This window comes from Pygocentrus nattereri, chromosome 12, assembly GCF_015220715.1.
Source record: "Pygocentrus nattereri isolate fPygNat1 chromosome 12, fPygNat1.pri, whole genome shotgun sequence".
Lineage (NCBI taxonomy): Eukaryota > Metazoa > Chordata > Actinopteri > Characiformes > Serrasalmidae > Pygocentrus > Pygocentrus nattereri.
Window position 1 is genome coordinate 19,670,324 of NC_051222.1, and position 23,988 is coordinate 19,694,311.

Here is a 23,988-nt window from a genome sequence, read left to right on the forward strand (position 1 = left end):
TAAAAAAAGGACCACTTAGACAACTATGACCACAAATGTTCCGAAGTTAGGGAATTTAAAAATTGTTTATAAGGTTATTTATTTATAGTAAAATGTGTGGTAACACGCTTTGAGTGAAAGCTATAGAAGCTTTGTAGATGCCTACGTTGTATTTAAGGAACATTCAACTAAATCTCTTTTAAACTGAACTGGGCCCAGATTCCCAAAAGTAACTTGGTGTTTAGATCATCTTAAAGGGAATGTCACAGATTTTTAAAAATTTCTAAATGATGAAATGGTTAAGATGGAAACAAGGTCATTCAGAGTGTTTTGGTCTGAAATACTGAAATGTCTGGGTTCAACACATCTAAAATGTACCTCACTGAAAGTTATTACAAGAAATGCTTATGAATATGCTACCTGATGCCCAAAACACTGTTTTACGATTGTTTTAAGATAAAATTCCAGCCTGATTTTTTTTAACTATCCATGGAGGAGTGATACATGCATGGTGGTGTGAGGGAAACAGGCTCCAAATAATTTATTTTTTAGAATTATTACATATAAACACTGAACTGGCTATATTTGTGTTATAGACATTGTGAACCCTGCGTGTTATCAGCACCACAATACGTTTCTCTACAATGTACCATTTCATAATCAGATCCGTTTGAATGACCTTAACTAGGAGAGAGCTGCACGACCTTAACTAGGAGAGAGCTGCACGACCTTAACTAGGAGAGAGCTGCATGATCTTATCTAGGAGAGAGCTGCACGACCTTAACTAGGAGAGAGCTGCATGATCTTATCTAGGAGAGAGCTGCATGATCTTATCTAGGAGAGAGCTGCATGATCTTAACTAGGACAGAGCTGCACGACCTTAACTAGGAGAGAGCTGCATGATCTTAACTAGGAGAGAGCCGCACGCCCTTAACTAGGAGAGAGCCGCACGGCCTTAACTAGGAGAGAGCATGTTCAGTGTGATGCTCACTCTACCTTTCATAAATAGCCCAATTTTTGTGCTAAGATGCTTTCAGCCAAACCTGCCCTGAACTTTAAGTTGAATGTAATACACACACACACACACACACATTCGTTTTGTTGCTGGAGCCCATTGCATGTAATAGATTCAGTTAAATTTATTCCTAAACCTAAATCCTAACATTATCTGACCTTAATTTGAACCCAGAACCTGAACATAGTCCTAAACCTAGGATAGCAGCTTAATAGTACCCTAAGCTCCGTGGATAGTCTACAGAGGCCTCTCAAAGTAAAGTGCGGTCATTTGTATCTGTACGTAACCGCTCCTCATTTCCACAGCCGTTTGTGTCGCACAGAAACCTGCCAGTGATTCCGGAGGACAGCGCGCCTGACCGCTGCTGCTGGGGAGGGCTGAGGTACGCGACGTGTCAAGGCGGCGGTTTCTGACCAATGAACTTTCAGAGCTCTGGAGGGGGCGTGGCGCTGCGGCGCGCGACAGAGACTGCAGGACAGCGTCCTCGCGCGCCTGCTGTTGGCTAACGGCTGAGCGGAGCTGCGTTGGAGTGCTCAGGTAAGAACGGCTAATCTGCGCTCATTTCCCTGAGGAAGCTTACAGTTTAAAACTCTCCCCGGAGTCTCGACACGACAGATACTAACGGCGGGACACGTTCGCCTTGTTGACAGAGGAAACAGTTTGTACACTGAAGTTCAAACGACGATAACTCAGCGCTTAGACTTCCTATCAGCTTCTGCTGAAGGACTGAACCAGCAGCGCCGTGGCTGGGGATCTCCAGCCGGAGCCGCAGCTGAGCTGTGAAGACTGTTCTGTGCGCTTAGTGGAGAGTCGTATCCTTACACTGGAAAACGGTGGGGCTGCTCGATTATGGTAAAAAGCATAATCGAGATTTTCATAAACTTAAACTCAGACACCGCATTAAAAACTTAAACTCAGACACCGCATTAAAAACTTAAACTCAGATACTGCATTAAAAACTTAAACTCAGACACTGCATTAAAAACTTAAACTCAGACACCGCATTAAAAACTTAAACTCAGACACCGCATTAAAAACTTAAACTCAGACACCGCATTAAAAACCTAAACTCAGACACCGCATTAAAAACCTAAACTCAGATACTGCATTAAAAACTTAAACTCAGACACCGCATTAAAAACCTAAACTCAGACACCGCATTAAAAACCTAAACTCAGATACTGCATTAAAAACTTAAACTCAGACACCGCATTAAAAACTTAAACTCAGATATTGCATTAAAAACTTAAACTCAGACACCGCATTAAAAACCTAAACTCAGACACCGCATTAAAAACCTAAACTCAGATACTGCATTAAAAACTTAAACTCAGACACCGCATTAAAAACCTAAACTCAGACACCGCATTAAAAACCTAAACTCAGATACTGCATTAAAAACTTAAACTCAGACACCGCATTAAAAACTTAAACTCAGATACTGCATTAAAAACTTAAACTCAGATACTGCATTAAAAACTTAAACTCAGACACTGCATTAAAAACTTAAACTCAGACACCGCATTAAAAACTTAAACTCAGACACCGCATTAAAAACTTAAACTCAGACACCGCATTAAAAACCTAAACTCAGACACCGCATTAAAAACCTAAACTCAGATACTGCATTAAAAACTTAAACTCAGACACCGCATTAAAAACTTAAACTCAGATATTGCATTAAAAACTTAAACTCAGACACTGCATTAAAAACTTAAACTCAGACACCGCATTAAAAACTTAAACTCAGACACCGCATTAAAAACTTAAACTCAGACCCCGCATTAAAAACTTAAACTCAGATACTGCATTAAAAACTCAGATACTGCATTAAAAACTTAAACTCAGATACTGCATTAAAAACTTAAACTCAGACACCGCATTAAAAACTTAAACTCAGACACCGCATTAAAAACTTAAACTCAGACACCGCATTAAAAACTTAAACTCAGATACTGCATTAAAAACATAAACTCAGTTACCGCATTAAAGTCGTAAAAACGTAAACTCAGATGCCGCATTAAAGCCGTAAAAATGTAAACTCAGATGCCGCATTAAAGCCGTAAAAACTTAAAATCAGACACCACATTAAAAACGTAAACTCAGATGCTGCATTAAAGCCATGAAAACCTAAACTCAGTTACCGCATTAAAGTCGTAAAAATGTAAACTCAGGTGCCGCATTAAAGTCGTAAAAACGTAAACTCAGTAACCACATTAAAGATGTAAAAATGTAAACTCAGATGCTGCATTACTGACGTAAAAATGTAAACTAAGTTACCGCATTACAGACATAAAAACATAAACTCAGTTACCGCATTAAAGTCGTAAAAACGTAAACTCAGTTACCACATTAAAGATGTAAAAATATAAACTCAGTTACCGCATTACAGACATAAAAACGTAAACCCAGTTACTGCATTGCAGATGTAAAAACATAAACTCAGTTACCACATTACAGATTTAAAAATGTAAACTAAGTTACTGCATTTAAGACGTAAAAAGATAAACTCTATCACCGCATTAAAGACGGAAAAATGTAAACTGAGATGGTGCATTAAAGATGTAAAAACGTAAACTCAGTTACCGCATTAAAGATGTAAAAACGTAAACAAAGTTACCGCATAAAAGGCGTAAAAACGTAAACTCAGATGCCGCATTAACAACGTAAAAACATAAACTCATTTGCCGCATTAAAGACGTAAAAACGTAAACTCAATTGCCGCATTAAAGACATAAAAGCGTATGCAAAGTTACTGCATTACAGATGTAAAAACGTAAACAAAGTTACCACATTAAAGATGTAAAAACATAAACTCAATTGCCACATTAAAGACGTAAAAGCGTAAACGAAGTTACCGCATTAAAGACGTAAAAGCGTAAACAAAGTTACTGCATTAAAGATGTAAAAACGTAAACAAAGTTACCACATTAAAGACGTAAAAACGTAAACTCAGATGCCGCATTAACAACGTAAAAACATAAACTCAGTTGCCGCATTAAAGACGTAAAAACGTAAACTCAGTTACCGCATTAAAGACGTAAAAATGTAAACAAAGTTACCGCATAAAAGACGTAAAAATGTAAACTCAGATACCGCATTAAAGACGTAAACTCAGATACCTATAACGACGTTAATGATATATATAAACTTAGATACTATGTTAAAACATGAACTATATACTATACTATACTATGCATACTATACTCAAAGGCATTTATTCAGATATTATGTTAAATATTTATGCTATACTTAAAGCCTACTAAATACTATATACAACCCCAATTCCAATGAAGTTGGGACGTTGTGTAAAACATAAATAAAAACAGAATACAATGATTTGCAAATCCTTTTCAACCTATATTCAATTGAATACACTACAAAGACAAGATATTTAATGTTCAAACTGATAAACTTGTTTTTTGCAAATATTCACTCATTTTAAATTTCATGCCTGCAACACGTTCCAAAGAAGTTGGGACAGGGGCGACAAAAGACTGGGAAAGTTGAGGAATGGTCAAAAAACACCTGTTTGGAACATTCCACTGGTGAACAGGTTAATTGGAAACAGGTGAGTGTCATGATTGGGTATAAAGGGAGCATCCCTGAAAGGCTCCATCATTCACATGCAAGGACGGGTGAGGTTCACCACTTTGTGAACAACTGCGTGAGCCAATAGTCCAACAGTTTAAGAACAACATTTCTCAACGTGCAATTGCAAGGAATTTAGGGATTTCATCATCTACAGTCCATAATATCATCAAAAGATTCAGAGAATCTGGAGAAATCTCTGCAAGTAAGCAGCAAGGCAGAAAACCAACATTGAATGCCCGTGACCGTCGATCCTTCAGGCAGCACTGCATTAAAAACCGACATCGTTCTGTAACGGATATTACCACATGGGCTCAGGAACACTTCAGAAAACCACTGTCAGTGAACACAGTTCGTCGCTCCGTATACAAGTGCAAGTTAAAACTCTGCCATGCAAAGCAAAAGCCATATATCAACAACAACAACTTCTCTGGGCCCGAGCTCATCTGAGATGAACTGACGCAAAGTGGGTAAGTGTCCTGTGGTCTAAAGAGTCCTGTGGTCTGACGAAATCATGGACCAAAGGGCCAAAGAAGAAAAGGACTGTCCAGATTGTTATCAGTGCAAAGTTCAAAAGCCAGCATCTCTGATGGTGTGGGGGTGTGTTAGTGCCCATGGCATGGGTAACTTGCACATCTGTGAAGGCACCATTAATGCGGAAAGGTACATACAGGTTTTGGAGCCACATATGCTCCCATCCAAGCAACGTCTTTTTCAGGGACGTCCTGCTTATTTCAGCAAGACGACGCCAAGCCACATTCTGCAGCGTGGCTTCGTAGTAAAAGAGTGTAGATACTAGACTGACCTGCCTGCAGTCCAGACCTGTCTCCCATTGAAAATGTGTGGCGCGTTATGAAGCGCAAAATACGGCAACGGAGACCCTGGACTGTTGAACAACTGAAGTTGTACATCAAGCAAGAATGGTAAAGAATTCCATCTACAAAGCTTCAACAATTACTGTCCTCAGTTCCCAAATGCTTATTGAGTGCTGTTAAAAGGAAAGGTGATGTAACACAGTGGTAAACATGCCCCTGTCCCAACTTCTTTGGAATGTGTTGCAGGCATCAAATTCAAAATGAGTGAATATTTGCAAAAACAATAAAGTTTATCTGTTTGAACATTAAAAATCTTGTCTTTGTAGTGTATTCAATTGAATATAGGTTGAAAAGGATTTGCAAATCATCGTATTCTGTTTTTATTTATGTTTTACACAACGTCCCAACTTCACTGGAATCGGGGTTGTAGTATAAATTCAAATCCTGTATTAAATAATAAAACCCAGATGCTATGGTAAAAAGCATAAATTCAGATTGTGTGCTAAAAGGCGTAAACCTGGATACTTGCTAAAAAAAGCTTTATATCAGATACTCTGCTTGAAAAAGTTAGTGTGAACACTGTATCAAAATAAACTAAAACTCCTTGCTCAGAGCTTGTATGCATTAAGGCTATAGTTCTTTTCCTGAGGCAAAGATAAAAGTGCGCTCTAGGAAAAATTGCTGTTAGGATGAAGGAGACTTGCATCTGGGAAGATGAAAAAGCAGCTCAAAGCAGGGCTTATCTGTGTTATTTCCTATGAAGATGCCTTTAATTTTGAATCTTTAAATCACAGATGGAAGACATCTTGCGTCTTGTACTTCACTGCTTTGCATGTTTGTTTGTAAGTGATATGAAATGTAAGAATGTGTTTACTGCAATGGTCCAATGGTGATTGACTATTAAAAAGCCTTTTTATTTCAGGCTTAGGCTTGACATGCAAACTGACCAAGCATTATTGTAGACCTATTAAATCCAGATAGATTATTGCCAATTAAATATATATATATATATATATAAATAAACAGATTCTGTCTTTTCCAACATTTTTTTTCTTTCTATTGTGAGAGAGAGAGGAAGAGTGAAAAATGTAGGAAGAGAGGGAAATGTGGATAAACAAATCACTTTACCGAGCTGATGATGTAAATGCAAACATGGTTCACAGCTGGGCTGTGGCAGCTACTCTTAAAACACAGTGTGTGTTTGTGTGAGATGCATTGCCTCCAGGCATTATTTAGGAACAGAAAAATATGGGAAATATTGCACAGCCTGTTTTCAGCAAGTCGTACCAATTTTATATGCATTTACTTAGATTTACTCATTCAGCTCAAACTAGCCTCAGGTGCAGTGGCGTATTTGTGGATTATGTGAATTCCTACAAAACTACAGAAAATTTCTACAGAGCTACAAAACCTACTGAGTAATTTACAATAGTTACCAAATAATAACTCTGAAGATTAAGATAATAATAAACATGTAGTTTAATGAGTTAAAGACCAGAGCAGGTGTTGTGACAGACATAGATTGCACCTAGTCTCATGTTCTTTTACATTATCACAGTGCGGGATTAAGTTTTATCTGTGTCCAGCAAATTGTCTGCAAAATTTGGCTGTGGCTTTGCCATTCAAAGTAGCCAAAGTCCTGGACATTGACCCCTTCACTGAAAGCGCTGTGCAGTGATTGCTCTGGAGAGACAGTGGTTGGAATCAGCTTTGATTCTGTATGCAGTCGAAACAGAACAGAGTTGATGTGGAAGATAAGGGGGGTGTGGAAGGGCTCATCTGAGAACAAGGCCACCTTCAGATGCTAAAAATACAGTCTCAAAAAGATCAGGGAATGGTTTGAGTTAGACCAGCAACAAAACGAGGAGAGTGATGTAGAATAAGGTCAGTTGACCTGCTCACCAACAAATGCGTTCTTTCGTAGCTACTGTTGCATGTTGGACATGCTTACATACTTGGACATGCTTGGACATACACTAGAATTAGGGGTCGCCACAGCGGATCATCTGCCTCCATCTTGCCCTATCCATTGCCTCCTACTTTCACACCAACCATCTCCATGTCCACCTTCACTACATCCATAAACCCTCTCTGAGGTCTACCTCTTCTCCTTCTACCCGGCAGCTACATCTCCAACATTCTTTGCCCAATATATCCACTATTCCTGCTCAACACATGTCCAAACCATCTCAACCTGGCCTCTCTGTCTTTATCTCCAAACTGCTCCACCTTCACTGTCCCTCTGATCTGCTCATTTCTAATCTTGTCCATCCTTGTCACTCCCAAAGAAAATCTCAGCATCTTCATCTCCACCACCTCCAGCTCAGCCTCCTGTCTTTTAGACACAGCCACAGTCTCCAAACCATACATCATAGCAGGACGCACTACTGTCTTGTAAACCTTCCCTTTCACTCTTGCCGCTATCCTTCTGTCACACATCAGCCCTGACACCCACTCCATCCTGCCTGCACCCTATTCCTCACCTCTTTTTTGCACTGTCCATTGCTCTGGATGGTTGACCCAATATATTTGAAGTCATCCACCTTTACGACCTCTACTCCTTGTGTTACAGCACAATGTGACACTAAAATCTAACAACTGTGAAAAATGGTTGCAATCATCTCAAATAATTACAATTTTGTGATTATGTAACTGTGACAGGCCTGTTTTTCATTTTTATCAATGACTGAAACCTTATTGGACTGCTTAATAGACTCCTATTCATAGTCACTGACATATCTAGGAGTTCCAGAAGGCCCCTTGCTTTTTCCCACAAAACTGGTCCCACCTATTGTAAATGTGATCGGTTGATTCCACTCTCAATTCGTAATTGTACTGGTGGTTAATCTGATGTGTAAGTAGTTCTGTCCAGCTCCTGACTGTCCAGCTCCTAACCAATGGAAGAGCATCACTCTAGATACCACAGGGAGAAAAAACTGCTAGGACACCTTTTCCTTTGAGTGTTTCAAGATTTTAAGCCATTTGTTTCCAACCAAAGTCTTTACAAATCTGACAAAGAAATATCTTCGTTTAGAGTATTAATGTATTTGGTTATTTAGCTATTATAGACACAGGGAGTTCCTAGAAGTTTCATTCAAATTAATAAAATATTAAACTATATATCTGTTTAGATAATCAGCTATTTAATCAAAAATGACCTGTGTACGACAGTTTATCATGAGCTGTTTGACAAGCTTGTCCAAATTGGTAATGTTAGCTACAGAAGAAAGTAACTGATGCAAAGCATAGAGCAGGGCCAGACTGGCCTAAAAACTGTCCTAATCTCACACAGACTGAACCCTTAAATTTAGCATGTTTACATGACAAACATTCATGTGTTTGAAGAGCGCAGCTGCAGTGATGTGTGTTTGAATGCTGTTATGAGTCGGAGTCTTATTGTCCTGAAGCCTGTAACACCTTGCCCAGTTAGATTCGGGTTTAAAGGCTGTGAACTGTGTATTTGAACAGTTAGTACTGTTCATTCTTATGCAAGACAGTCTCAACTGAGTCAGACCAAAATCTTTAATATATTCTGCAGTGAGTATTGAATGTGTACAGTTGTTCAAGTTTATTGGACTGTTTATAGGATTAGGCAGTACATTCTGTTCTTGTGGTAGAAGATCATGTGTTAAGGCAGAAAGCAAACATACTTTGACTACATTGGATATTGCTCTGTATTTGAGGCATTTAAGTTCATCAAGTAAGGCTGCACTCATTGTAACGTTTTTCCCATGGCCTTATTGTTTTCTATGAGGGTCGTTACACAGTACAGAATGAGATACTAATTATTAGGTAGTTTCATTGTTAAAATGAAATGCCTACTAATATTACAAATCAAATCTCTATGTGAAATCAAAATTCAGACTGAAAATTAAATGCGTGTTTACTAATGTTTACTAATGTTGCATTTGTTGGTTTGTCATGGCAAGTGACTTTAGCAAACTGCATGCACATGAGTACACGTGCTAGTACATTTTATACAGCAATTATTTAGTGACTTAAGCTTAGAATTGTGCATAAACCCAGAAGGACAAATATGCATAGTTATATTTTAAGTTTATAGAAAAAAGTACAGTAGGGGAAAAACTCCTCAAAATACATTTACATATTGCTGTTGTTGGAAGAAAACCTTGTACCTCCAGTTTTGTTGTTGTTCAGTTTTTGACATTATTTGAAAAAGCCCATTGTTATTTATATTATGTATAAATTTCATGATGAATGGCCCAAAAGAAATGGCCCAAAATGACTTTGAAAAAGGTCTGGTTCTATTGTCTTACATTAAAAGTAGTTTTTTTTTTACTTCTCCTGTAATGTCATAGTTTTGGAGATACAAGGTTTTCTTCTGACAACAGCAATATGTATATCTATATATGATATATGATATGATATATAACTAAACAGTTTCCAAATAGTATGTTAGAACATTTCAGGTTTTGTGGTGAAGGCATTCCAAATACTCTTTGCTCAAACTTAAGTTAAACTCGGATGTTCTTTAAAGGAGAAGCCGGAAGGACAAGTAAAGTCATCATTATCAGGCTTATTTACAGGCAGGCATGCTGTGTTTGCTGCTGAGGGAGGGAGAGAGCTGACTGAGACAGACTGCAGATAATAACTATCCAAAGGTCGTTTAACAAGAAGTCTGAGGATCGCTGAGGTACAGTGCATGTGTCTGTAAAAATGCTGTTAATGATCCAGCTAGCCTAATCACTTCCAAACAAAACCGAGCTCCTGGCAACAGTTAATACAAAAAATAATGAACTGTTTAAAACATTGTCATTATTCAGATGGACATTATTGGCCTACTAGCACATAATTATACATATTCTATCTGATACATATTGTATCTGTCATATGAAAATACTGCATCTGATTTTATTTATTTATTTGCTTGTTTTTACAGCTTTTAAAAAATGCCAGCTGCCCTTTACATTGTAAGAACAATTCATGATGAACGGATCAATAAAAATGACATGAAGGTCCATTACAGTTACATTTTTTTCCCCATTTTACCATAAAGACATAGAGGTAGATCTGCTTTTGGTCTGATGAGTCTAAATGTGTTATTTTCTACTGAAGTATAAAGTAAGTAGGAAATGCAACCAACTTCTAAGACTGAACTTGAAGTGTGAAAAAAATATCCCTGCAGATTTGTCTAAAAAACTGAAAGCGAGTCTCTTGATTCAAGGTACCTATAATAAAGGCAAATGTAATGATATGGCTCAACCACAATAATTTACTTTAATTGGTTTACACGAATAACTTGATTCATCCAAACACCAACAGAAAAGCTCATCTGGAAGTGTAAATAGTCACAGCACATAGTAAATAACACTGTGATTGAGTCAAGTACTCATTTACATATTACAGCCTTCTGCAGCATCCGTTTTGGAAAGGTAATATCATGATCAACAAACTGAATATTTTGCATCCCTAGAATCTTGCTGTACAAAATAATATATCAGAAAATGTATATGACTATTCAATTTACTTATTTTGACTAGAACACACGTTGATCAAACAGCTGTGTCTGTCTCTGAAATCTGAGCCTCTAAAGGGATTAACATGCCAAAGAGTGAACTCAGGCTTTTTTACAGTGAATGAGCAGGCCACTGCCTTTCTTCCCTGTGCAGATAGCATTTCCTCAGTGTAAAGCAGCACCTGAATTAAAGCTTTCAGCAGGCAAAGTTGAAAAAAAAAACAGTTGAATAACATTTTAGAACATTTTGCATTGCATTCTGTTGTGTAAGAGTTGGAAAAAATAACTAATAAGGCCTGCAAAGGTTCAATGTGAAGCAAAAAAAATGCACATAATGAATATTTTTTCAGCTCTGCAGTGTAGTTTAGTTTGGTTAGTATGCAAAGGTTACTTCTGGTGACACACTCTGATTGGTTAAAGAGCATTCTGCCTGTCTTGTAACTGTGTTTTGTTTTCATAGTAACTGTATTAACAGCTCACTTCACACTGCAGCTAATCATTACTAACTTTCTACTTCAGCACGTACAAAAACAGAAAATGGTTACATTAATATTTCACTTGCAGCCCGTGTGGTCTGAGTCTGTGTCAGATTCTAAACCTGTCACTGCCTCTAACAAGCTTTTTATTCAGCAGCTGTGATGGCAGAACAACTGAGCCCCTCCAACAAAAAATTGTATGTTAACTATTTCAATTTATTTTGCTGTTACACTGTAGTATAAAAGTACTAGAGCACTCAAGGTCGCGTGTTATCATACATGTTTATGTGTGTCAAATATTGGGAGCCATAGCAGGTTTTATATTCAAAATAATTTGTTTTGTAACTTTGTTTAAATTTGAAATTCTTGTTATATGGTAGATTGCGTTCGAAAACTAGCCGCACTGGCTACAATCAGGTATGTTATCATTCACTAGTTTGTGTAAACTTGCCATTGCACAACTGAATTTTGAACCGAATTTGTGTTAATAGCTAGACAGGAAAAGTATGATTTAAAGGAGCACCTAATTCATCAACTGTGTTCAGAGTTGTAGTGCATAAAGGCTGAAAGTCGTGTGACAGCTGTAATCAGCAAGTGCGCAGATCTTCCTGTAAATGTTTAATTGATGAGTCAGGGGGGAGTTTCTTTGTACACTAAACACCTGAGCAGCGTGACTGACCTTGTGAACAACCCTGTGCAGTGGTGGTCGAGCCGCCGTCCAGGAGGCCTTCTTGGTTCAGCTATAGCTAATTTTGGGGCATTTTATTAGATGATCCAGGTATTTTAGAGCACGGAAAGCAGTACACCACTCACTGCTGGACTGAGGTTTCACTGAAACCAAGTGGTCATGATGCTCCGTACCAAAACAATTATTCTCTTTCTTAAAGCTTATTTAATCACTTATGTCCAAAGATAAGTAAATCAAAAGTAACTTTATGAAGTAAGCGTAGCCTCATTCAACAAGAGCCTCATTCAGCAAGATTAACAATGACAAGACAATTTAACCTGCAAAATAGCTTAACATCACGGTGTAATTAAAACAGATAGAAAATAGGTTATATTTTATTGCATTACATGTGATCTTGGAAGTGATCTCTGTTTTCTGACAGACACATAAAGGGGTGTGGGGGTATGCACCTGCAAGTTGCAAACTGAGGTTAAACGTCGCGATGACTCATTGCGCCGACGCAGGGGCATCCCGGCTTGTTCAAAGCTCCATATACTGAGGAGCTCATTGCACGTTGTTTCATTCATTCAGCTTCTTAATGGACACATCTACATATCAATTCAGCCCCATATCAAATTAGCTTATGTATTTTGATTGACTTAAAGGCAGAATATGTCAAAGTACTGCTAGTCCGTTTTAATAAACAGTTGAAGGTATCATTATTTTGCATGTTGTAGTACTAAGAAAGCATTGAACATTTGATATATTGTGCAATGCTGGATCTCCAAAAGTTTATAGACTCCTGCTTATCTAGTATGTCTTCCAAATCAGGGCTATTTAAATGGAGTTTGTCACCCATTGCTGCAATAACAGCTTCTACTATTCTGGGAAGGTTCTACACTAGTTGTTAGAACATTGCCGTGAGGATTTGAGTGCATTCAGCCACAAGAGCATTAGTGAGATGGGGTACTGATGTTGGATGATCAATTCTGGATCACAAACTCCACTCCAACTCATCCTAAAGGTACTGCATGGAGCTCCATCACTCCAGAAGTTTACAATTACACTGCTCCACATCCCAGTGCTGGGGGCTTTATACCCTTCTAGTTGATGCTTAACATTCTCCATGGTGACCTTAGACTCATGCTCCAAAGTGTCCTACGGGCATGGCTTTTCAATGGAGAGTATACAAGCTGTGTGTGTGCAGTTGAACACTTTGTATCAGCAATGGGTTCAAGTTCAAGAAACTTTATTGTCATTTCAGCTATATACAAGTACACAGTGAAATAAAACAACATTCCTCCAGGATCATGGTGCAATGTAGGAACACAAGTGCAAAAAATACAATATACACAGTGCAGACTAGGTTGCATCTAAACGTAGCTGAATCCACTAACTACAAGGGGTGTCTTGACACTTTTGGACATATAGTGTACCTTCAACTGTTTGTGTTATAGTGCTTGTAGGCTCAAAATATTCGTGCCATATTTAGAGAAACCCATTAAAATGTTGCGAAGGAAGTGAAGAGAGACGTTACATTAGACATGGACATACAGTATCCCCTCACATTTCTGCAAATATTTTATTATATCTTTTCATGGGACAACACTATAGAAATGACACTTGGATATAACTTAAGTAGTCAGTGTGCAGCTTGTATAGCAGTACAGATTTACTATCCTCTGAAAATAACTCAACAGACAGGCATTAATGTCTAAATAGGGAGTACTCACTTTTGTGCTTTTTTCCAAAAACAGGTTTAAAAGTAGGCTGAAGTCAAAGAAATTTTGCATATTTCAGGCTAGAGAGGAGAAAAACAGGATTATTTGATACCTGAGGCACAAAACAGCAAGTCAGAACTGTCTTTATGATACAGCTTGTTTAAATCTGAGTCATGAAGAAAGTCTTTGGTACATAAACCACACAAATATAGCTAGATCATAGAGGGAAAAATGTAAGGAAAATTAGTGATATGAGCACTTTCATATGTGTTTAATTTCTGACACTATGACTTACTTTTATGTGTAAAAATAGACTTGAAGATGCTAAATGCCATATGCAGCAAATAGGGATTGTAGAAATAAAACTGTGCCATGAGCACTGATAACCAGATAACACTTTAAACATCATTTTAGCACATTTGTTTTACAGATTAAAATATATTTTTGGTCTGTTAAATGAAGGAATCCAACAGATCACCTTATGTCCTTATGTGTAAGCAGTGAGACTGCGGAGGACATATCTTTGTTAGTCTCTGTGTGTGTGTGTGTGTGTGTGTGGTTGGCCTTGAACGGGAGCAGTGCACAGTCCTCTGTACTCTGCCAGAATGTTGAAAAGTTCAACTCCTTGTTTCTCAAAGGCTTTTCTGTCTAGAAACGAAGCAAGTTTGGAGCTTAACTCTTTAAACCCTTCACATCCACTATCCACTGGAAAACATGGTGCACTGATTTTACATGGCTCGAATATGTGCATCATTTCCACAATAATATGATATCTTACACAATAACTGTAGGTAAACTGAAAAGCAAGTTTGTGTTGATGTATTAAATTTCGTTTTTGTCAAATTGTTGAATTTGAATTAAATCTATTCACTATATCACTTTTTTTCAGTGCTGAACCCCCAAAAAATGGTTAAATGCACTTGCACTCAGTCTGTATACAGGGGGTGATTGTAATTCTTTACTTCAACCCATTTTGTATTTGGCAGGGTTTACTTTAACACAACAAGAACAGTTACATATTCTCAGAATTATTAACTGCGAGGAAGAACATGTGCTGCAGTATCTGTGTTAAAGATGGGCTTTTGTCAAAAAATGCCAGGTAAGCGGGTGTTAAAGAGGCTTCCAAGTGTTTTAATATGGGTTCAGGTTCAGTTAAATGCAAGGGGGTGAATGGGTTTAAGCAAAGAGAGAGCAGGGCCAGCAGTGATGCAGAAGGCAATCGGCTAATGATTTTATTCAAATCAAGATTTATGAGTTTGTGCGGCAGTTCATATAAAACGATGATATAGTGGCAGCATTTTAGGTGTATGCAGTTTATCTAATATTTCTCGTTATGATATTGTTGTAAGGATATTGTAAGACGTACCTGAACCACCTAACAGCAAGGGGAGGTTCCTCATGCTCATAAGTAGACTTTTCACTGAATAATTGAAAACAGATGGTGAATTATTTGTAGTAGCTGCTGAATGATGTAAAATAGTTACTAAATAATTGATAGTAGACACAGAATAGTTCACTGAATAATTAGTAGTAGTTACCGAATAATTTATAGTAGTTACTGTATAATTGATAGCATCCAAGTAGACTCAGTAATTCATAGTAGTTAGTGAATAATTTGTAGTAGTTACTGAATAATTTATAGCTGAAACCATAATTCATAGCAACTACTGAATAATTAATATTGAATAATTCATAGTAGTTGCCAAATAAAAAGTCATGACCTAATAAATGGCTATAAAAAACTAGTGACAGCAGGTTTTCTGTAATTTTTGTTTCACACACATACATGTGCTCACCTGCAGCAGAACAGAAGAGTTATGCATGTTGCTTTAGGGTAAATCTTCTAGTTCACAGATTTGGTAACCATTCATAATGTTATACATTATATAATATGTTGTATATGTTTCATATGTATTCATTATGTTCTCCTCTCATGCTCCACCCAGCCCCCCCAACTCCCCTCTGTCCTGTCTCAGAGACACGTTCATGCTCACTTCCTTTTCCTTCCCTTTTTGTTTGCAGATGTTGGTGAGGTAATGGCTCTGAGCAGTGAATCCTAGTGTGTGTGTGTGTGTGTGTGTGTGTGTGTGTGTGTGTGTGTGTGTTTGTGGGTGCAGTGTTCTCCTCAGAGAAACAGAGGCAAACAAGTGACAAAGACGAAGCCACAGCAGCTCGTCAGGAGAGAAAGAGAGAGAAGCCACACTTCAACCTGCTGGTGAGTTTACATAATCTATCTTTACCTGCTCCGTGCATCAAAAATTTGGGGACACCAAGCTTTCTAAGCGTTTTCTTGACCGTTTACAATAACTTAATACATAAAATAGAAAGTATTTTAGGTTTTTTTGCAAAAACTGCATATCTGAATGTTGGGAATAAGACCAAACCCAACTCCTTTTTATCCCTTTCATTTCACCACTCATCAGAACACAGAAATCCTTTCGGCTGTTTAAACCACCTCTGTGCCAAAAGATTATATGTTATATGAGCAATAGTTTAGAGAGGAAAACTATCAAACAAACACATTTAAATAAAACCTGCTTTTCATAGCAAGGAAGCCACTTAGATGATTATGAAGTTAAATATACTTTAATTTATACTAACATGCATATGATGGTCCTCCCTCTCCTCTCGCCACTTGATGTTAGCCAATGGGAGTGTCAGGTTAACAAGGACCCTGTTGGCTCTCTGTGAGTGAAATGTTGTGACTTTGTTGAGTTGCTAGCAAGTAAACGAAGGCTCCAAAGCGACAGCTGTGCTCAGATAAAAGGAATAGCATGTCTGCAGCCTTTTCATATTGATCAATTCTGTACATCTGCCACATTCAAAAAGCAGAAGACAAAAGTCCAGCTTGTTTCTGGTTTTGTAAATCATGCACATTTACATTGAAATGCATTTCATAAATGTTATTGAAGAAAAAAATGCGTAGTTCAACAGAGGGTAGGGTGGTCCTCCACATCTCTCAGCACAATTCTAGCCTTCACCCTCACAGCTTGGTACCTCTGTGTGATATGGGGCACTGGGACACTGAATAATTCCAATTATTTACTGAATAATGTATAATAGTTAATGAATAATAGTAGACAATGGTGAATAATTTATAGTAGTTACTGAATTAAAAGTTGTAAGATTAATAACTAAAAATCAGACAAATGATTATTAAAAACAAATGACTGCAGGGGCTCTGTAAAAAAGCCTTTTTTTACAGGCGTACAGTGTGTTAGTTTAACTGTTTTGATCTGTCATTTGAATGAAGAGGTGTTAACTGTTTGCTCCATCTGTTCAGACAATAATGTACAGTGATTTGTTGCAGGCAGGATTGAAAAAGCCTTGTGAAAATCATTGATATCGGTTTTTAGGTAAAAGAGAACAAACAATAGTTACAACAGGTGTGTGTGTTTGTGTGTCAGGATGATGAGGACTTGGTGGAGGTCATTCTGTTATTCATTAGTAATAGAGTATGTGCACACATGTATACTCACAAACTTGTTTTATACAGTATCAGACATACATACAGTACTGTGCAACGATCCTATACTTACATTTAAGTATAATGTATCTTTGCAGCCAGTGTGTTTTGCCTGTAAAAACTATATAACATTAAACATCTAACATTACAGTACAATAAAACATATGTTGGTTAGAAGAATAGAGTTGGAAGAACACAAGTTTAGTTCCTGACCTCTCACTGCACCCCAGTCACTGCATGGATTTGTTAATCTCCATCAGCAGCTCCCCAGATTTAATTTAATGAAGGATTGATTAGATAAACTAGGTATTGGATGGCAACTGTAATTACTGGGCTTTCTCTAGGAGATTTAAGCTAACGCTCACAAACATCAGTTCTTAATGGATTGTTTACTTGTTCATTTGAATTTGCTCTATTTTTTTCTGAACAAGTGAATATAGTACATATGTATTATATATAAGTAGCTATTTGTAAGAAGAGTTTTCTACTCTTAACTGTAATCTAAACGTATAAAAAAAGTTCTGCGGGACACTTAGTGGTTTCACTGGCTGAATAGAAAAAAGATTTTTAAAATTAATATAATCAGGTAAAATACATTCCCCTGTTAACTATGTTATCAGGACACTTTAGTTTCTCTGAGTGTGACATGTTGTGACACTGTGTTGAGTTTCTAGCGAGCAATGAGGACTGAAAGGGGAGGAGAACAATTTATACCTCTCCACAAAGACGACAGTGCTGAAATATAACAACAAACCTGCAACTTTCTTTATAAAAAAATCGTGTCATCCACCACAATGAAAAATAGCACCTAGACAGGGAGGGACCTCTAAAATAGGTATACCGTAGGTAAAAAACAAGAAGAAACATCTAGCTGTTGAAAAAAAATGCTAACAAAAGTCTTGTAGCTTGACCTGGTTTTCCAACAAAGTCAGGACATTTTGCCCTGAAAATGTATGAAAACAAACACACACAGCACATGCACTAAATAGCATTTGCTATTTGAGAGCCTCCCTAGTTCAGGATAAAGTTTCAGCGATGATAAAGGGCTGTTTGTTGTTTTTTCACATGTAGGCCTCCAGGAGCACCTGCCTTTTAGAGAAAGTGTGTGTTAAGAGTTTGGCCTTTTTCTAGATATCTCTGCATAGAAAAAGCATAAACATGTAAATGTATGTGTTTGTGTTCTTGAATTTAGGCAGAGTCTGTGTTTCCTAGGCCGCAGCACTGATCTCACACACAGCTAACCACGTCTCTTACTTATTTAATGTCACGTCACGTCATCCCAGCGGAGTGCATCGCTAGGCAACCGGTGTCTTTGCCTGGGCAAAAGTCAATGCTGCACCCGCATCAGGTGGCTCCGTCTCCATTAAACAACCTTTTATCCCCAGACACAGAGCTGTTTGTATTATGGGAGGCTACAGACATAGCACAGAAACCACATGAGAATGAAAGAGTACAATCAAGCAATTCAAGCACATGCTGTATGTACTAATAGCATAATTCAGTATAATGGCCTCTTGATGTCAACATATATATTGTTATATATACTGTTGGATCTCCAAAAAAGGTCACTTTACAAGAGAAGGTAACACTTTCTATGAATCCTGTATTCATACTGTGTTAAATGGCATACATACTGCCTTATAATACAAGGTATAAGCTTGTATAATTGCTTATAAGTAGTGATAGTTACAAGCTTAATGCTTTATAAAAAGTAGAGTGCACAACTTTCTAACATCAGAACATCATAACACATTACAATATCTATCCTTAAAGACATAGTAAACATGAACGTTGTAATGCACTGTAACTATAACAAGGTTTTGGTATATTTTCTGCATCACAGCAGACGAAGACATACATCCAAGATATATAATCACTCAAGGCTCCAACAAAAAAAAATTAAAGAATTAGTTTTTCATAAAGCATAACTTTTATATGTAGTGTGAATGTGATAGTTTCATTTAGCTAACTGGAAACTGTAATGCTAGGTTAGGTGGCTATGGGTGCTAGACTGTTAGCAGTTAGTGATCAAAGCTATATCGTAAGCAGCACAGAGAGCTGCTTTATGTTAGCCAGTAGATACCGACAATTGACTTGTTTAGAAACATAGCTAACGTTAGCAGTGGTTTTAAGTTAATTTAGCTAATTCAAGCTTTATACCGTTCTTGCACTGGAGCAGAGCAGTATAATCACATCTGATGCTTATTGTTTAAGACAACCCCTCGATGGCATGAACTATGAACTGTGGAGTGACGTTCCCACGCCACACAGTTTGTACATGATTATGTCATGTAACTTGGAGCCAGTAAAGAGCACTTATAATGCTCTTTAAAGTATTATGGACTAAATGGATTAAAGACAGTCTGAAAACCTCATTTCACATGTAAACGAGTTTTTAAAGACTAGTTTTAGATTACAGAATTGTGTAACAAAACTTTGGGCCCATGGCCTCGTAATGGGTTAAAGTGTTGCATTATGAATACAGGATTCATAATTCATAAGTGTTATGAGTCCATTCATCATGAAAATTCCACATCCACAGGGCAATAGGGGTCACAGAATGTTTTGAGTATGAAAGTTGTATAAATCATGCACTATGGCTTTCACAGTCACCACCACTGGAGCTGTTCTGACAGGTTGTGGTGGCCCTCTACTCCGACCGGCCACTTGCATTAGTGGTGTTATGTGTTGTGTGGTGTTAAGTGTTTAAAAATTACAGCATCACTGCTGTGTCTGATCCACTTATACCAGCACAACACAAAACCTCCATGTAAGTGTCACTGCAGTGCTGAGGAGGATCCACCACCCAAATAGTGCCTGCTCTTGTGGTGGACCTGACCTTTGAAGAACAGGGTAAAAGGGGCTAACAAAGTATACAGAGAAACAGGAGGACTACAGTAATAGTAGAAGTACAAAGTGCACCTGTATGGTGAGTGGATCTAATAAAATAGACATGGTCGGTGTATATTGTTGCTATCAGAACAAAACCATCCATTTTTGTCATTTTTTTTTTTTACTTCATTTTCTGGTCTTTACGTTTGGTGAAAATGTCATGAATGGACCAACAGAAAATTATTATGAGATATTTAGACTTTTATTATTGTCTGTATGCCAGCACTAAAACACCAAGGAATTCTTCACTGCAGTAGCTACACAATAACCAGTTAATGACTATGATTTAACTGTAGAGATCAAGCCTGGCTAGAATATGATGACACACCCTAAAGGCACTCCCTACCATATTCAGCATGTGTACCCTATGATTTTACAGTAGGGCTGCAATCTGTTGTCATTTTCCTGGCACCCATGGCCATTTGAGACAGCCCTGTAACAGTGCTGTAATGTACTACAATCTCATTTATTTGATGTAAGGTCATGTTTATTGCAGTTCATCAGTGTTGCATAAATATTCCACATTGTTAAACTACGCCTTAGCCATCAAAACCACAAACCTTTCCTTCTGCTGTTTGCATAGACAAGTTCAAAGTCTGTCTACATTTTTGAATAACACAAATTAAAAGAGAAACAGACAGAATTATTCACATGGGTGATGATAGGAACCAGACATATAATGTCACTTAAAGCTTCTTACAGGACGTTATTATACAAAATGGTTATGAATGTGTTAGTGTCTGAGAGATTGGTTTTTGATAGTTTTGAGACAAAGGTTTAGACTAAAGCAGTGCAGAGATACATGCAGGATAATGTAAGGAAAATCCCAGAAAAAAAGCTATTTTTTAGACTTGCCAATGAGTGCGAATCAGCATTACCAGCATTACTTACAAAAACTCAAAAGACAAGTGCAAGTTCAATAGTGGTTTTGCATAGTAAATAAAATGGCTGTATAGATATTGTGGCTTCTGGTTTCTATCACCACCAATGTACCTTCAACCTTTCAACCTTTTGTATTACGTGAATTTTGGCATAAGTGTGATTTAAAATGTGATCAGATCTTCAATTAAGTCATAACAGTATGATGTAGATGAATACATAGATGAATATTTGTAGTGGTATGTGTTGTCCTCTTCCACAATAGAGACATGGCATTAATACAAAAGCAATGCACTGCTGCAACAATAAATATTCAGGGGTTTTAATATGTACACTGGAACTATAGCCATTTCATTTACTATCCAAAACAACCAGTGAACCTGCATGTGTCCTCTGAGTTTGTGTATCATGTTGATGATAGTAAATAGTGGTGTATGTGTGTGTGTGAATATATATATATATATATATATATATATATATATATATATATATATATATATATATATATTTCCCTTTAACAATATGTCTCATAATGCAGGTCATCACTGAAAACCATGGAATCCAGCCCAGGGGAGGTGGACGGAAATACAGAAGAGCTAACAGGTCAGAGGCTCTGCTGTCATTTCTAACATATTGTTAATATTAAAAACATATTGTTAATATTAAAAATATTATGACTAGTTGTGTCACATTGTGGTGCATTTGGTGTTGCAATCTGTACACCAAAGAAAAACAAAAAAGATATATCAAACAGCTTCAGGTATGACTTTGATGACTAAGTTCAGCATCAGTTTTAGCAATATGTCTATAAATCCTAAACAGTCCAAATGAACCAGCATATCTATCATCTATGTACATAGGGAGGAAGAAGTCACGGTTCAAGCTCCTGAAGACGCGACTGTTTAGCCGCCTGAAGAAAAAGGAGACTGAAGGACAGATGAAGCAAAGCAAGTCCACTAGTGATGTTACTGCACAGGCGGGCAGGAGAGGAGAAGACGACTCAGAGGATGACTGTCAGTGAGTAGATAACTTACTGTTCAGACAAATCTGTTGGATTTGCCATGAGGCACTTATGACAATTGACAAGCATTTAAAATAGTAAAACCGATACTACTACTAATGAATGCACTGTGTTTAGATCATAAATGTTTCACTGGAATGATAGATGACATGCTGGAAGTCATGTGCATTATTATTAATGTGCTACGTTAAAGATGTGCTTCAAAAAGACACTTCAGGCCTTTTTTAGTCTACAGTCACTTACTTTATTAATTAAATACAGCAGTCTATTTTGTATAAAGTATACATGTTTTTTGTTGACTGGGACTTCTTATATGTAATCAGTCAATAATGAACCACTTTACGCTATTCTAATTATTATTAGGGTCTGATATGAAACAACACAGGTTTTACAAGGGAATTCTGGGCAAAAAATAGCATTTAATGTTATATAATATTGGTATAGTGTGTTATATTCTGTCTTTTGTATCTTCTTTTCATTCAATAATGTTCTCTCATTAATGCATTAGACAAATACATCATAAAGAAATCCACTGATGTACCATTCATGTATAGGCTAATAAATCACATGTGACGTTCAGCTTTCTAGCAGCAGTGTTAGCTATTCAATAGCAAAAAAGTGGGGAAAACATCTCAAAACAGCCAATATGTGTGTGTGTGTGTGTGTGTGTGTGTGTACATTATATATATATATATATATATATATATATATATATATATATATATATATATATATATATATATACATCCCCGGGAGGGGAATTCCTAGCAGCATGATTCAGGACAGCGGCTCATGGAGCTCCCAGTCAACGGTTCAGTCTACACACGGAGAGGAGAAGGGCAGAGAAGAGAGACGCCGCAGCAGTTAGCACACATGGAGTATGGCTCAAAGCTACTCTCTTGACTGAGGTTCCGTGTGCTGTTTTAACGGCGTCGCCTCAGCCATGCGGTTGCTCGCTGTCCAAACAAAGGGTACTGAAGGGGGCAAGGCACTTTCAGCAACCCAGAGAGCAGCCTGTGGCTTGTGTGGCTCAGAGAAGCTGGAGCGGCGAGACGGCCGCCGGTCACAATATATATATACCCCAGTTTTTCATGTCCATTTGCTCTTTATCTAATGTTTCAGGTACCCACAAGGGACATTAAGTTCTAGGGCACTATCCCATGACAGCATTTTCCTGGCTGATCAGTCTCAGTCCTCAGAGCCCAAAAGGGTCCTCTCACAGGAGAATGTGCACAGCAAGATTAAAGCACTGCAGGTGAGAGAGCAGTCTCAAAGCAGTTGTTTGAGTAAAAATACTGTCCTACACACAGTTCCACCCTGTCTACCATATGATTCTATTCACAAGCAGTACTCTTACATTGAAAAGACTGCAATCTTATCTCATAGGTCAAGGCTTTGTCAGGAGTCATTGTTCATTTTATGGTGTGAATAGGCTATGAATGTTGTCTTAGCAATGGTGACATTGATTGTTGCTATTAGGTGTATTTGCTAACATTTCAAGCGTATCAATAGCACCAACTTCTGCCCCCGTTTAGTGGAGCAATTTAGTAAGATGTAAAGGTAATCCAGAAAGCAAATAAACTGTCTTCAACTTTTCACAGATGAAGCTACAGCAACAGAACATGCGACTGGGCCCTCCTTCTTTCTTGATTCCAGGAAAGCGCATAGAAGACTCTGGAACAATGTCTGAAGATGATGGCTTACCCTGCAGTCCTCCTGAAATGTCCTTCCAAGAGGTAGCCGCACAAGGAGCATGCAAGGTGGAAACTGCTAGACGCCTAGCTAAAACCTGATTAGTAGTGTTCTTGCAGTTTGATTATTATCAGTAACGTTTACTGAAATCTGTATCCTTCACAGTATCCTGAGGCAACAAAACATCTCAGTTCATTAAGTTTGGCTGGAACAGGCAGCGAAGAAGAAGAGCAGGTAATGCCATATCGGATGGGTAACTCCAGTCTCAATACTCCATTGCGGGACTGTGCCTATATTA

At 37.7% G+C, this 23,988-nt stretch overlaps 1 protein-coding gene across 5 annotated transcripts in view; it reads left to right on the top strand.

Moving 5' to 3' along the window:
- Positions 1 to 1,463: 1,463 nt before the first annotated feature.
- Positions 1,464 to 23,988, top strand: part of cracdlb (cracd like b) — a 30,602-nt gene continuing 8,077 nt past the window's right edge. Inside the window, exons 1-7 of one of the 5 annotated variants that reach the window (XM_017710034.1) lie at positions 1,464 to 1,531; positions 15,763 to 15,955; positions 21,516 to 21,580; positions 21,838 to 21,994; positions 23,121 to 23,253; positions 23,600 to 23,758; positions 23,856 to 23,924. In XM_017710034.1, the coding sequence (XP_017565523.1) occupies positions 21,532 to 21,580; positions 21,838 to 21,994; positions 23,121 to 23,253; positions 23,600 to 23,758; positions 23,856 to 23,924 (567 nt within the window). In that variant the 5' untranslated portion in view covers positions 1,464 to 1,531; positions 15,763 to 15,955; positions 21,516 to 21,531. Of the gene's footprint in view, positions 1,532 to 11,277; positions 11,550 to 13,706; positions 14,299 to 15,762; positions 15,956 to 21,515; positions 21,581 to 21,837; positions 21,995 to 23,120; positions 23,254 to 23,599; positions 23,759 to 23,855; positions 23,925 to 23,988 lie in introns of those variants that run through there. The other 4 variants (XM_017710040.1, XM_017710039.2, XM_017710035.2 and 1 more) reach the window with 4 other exon arrangements.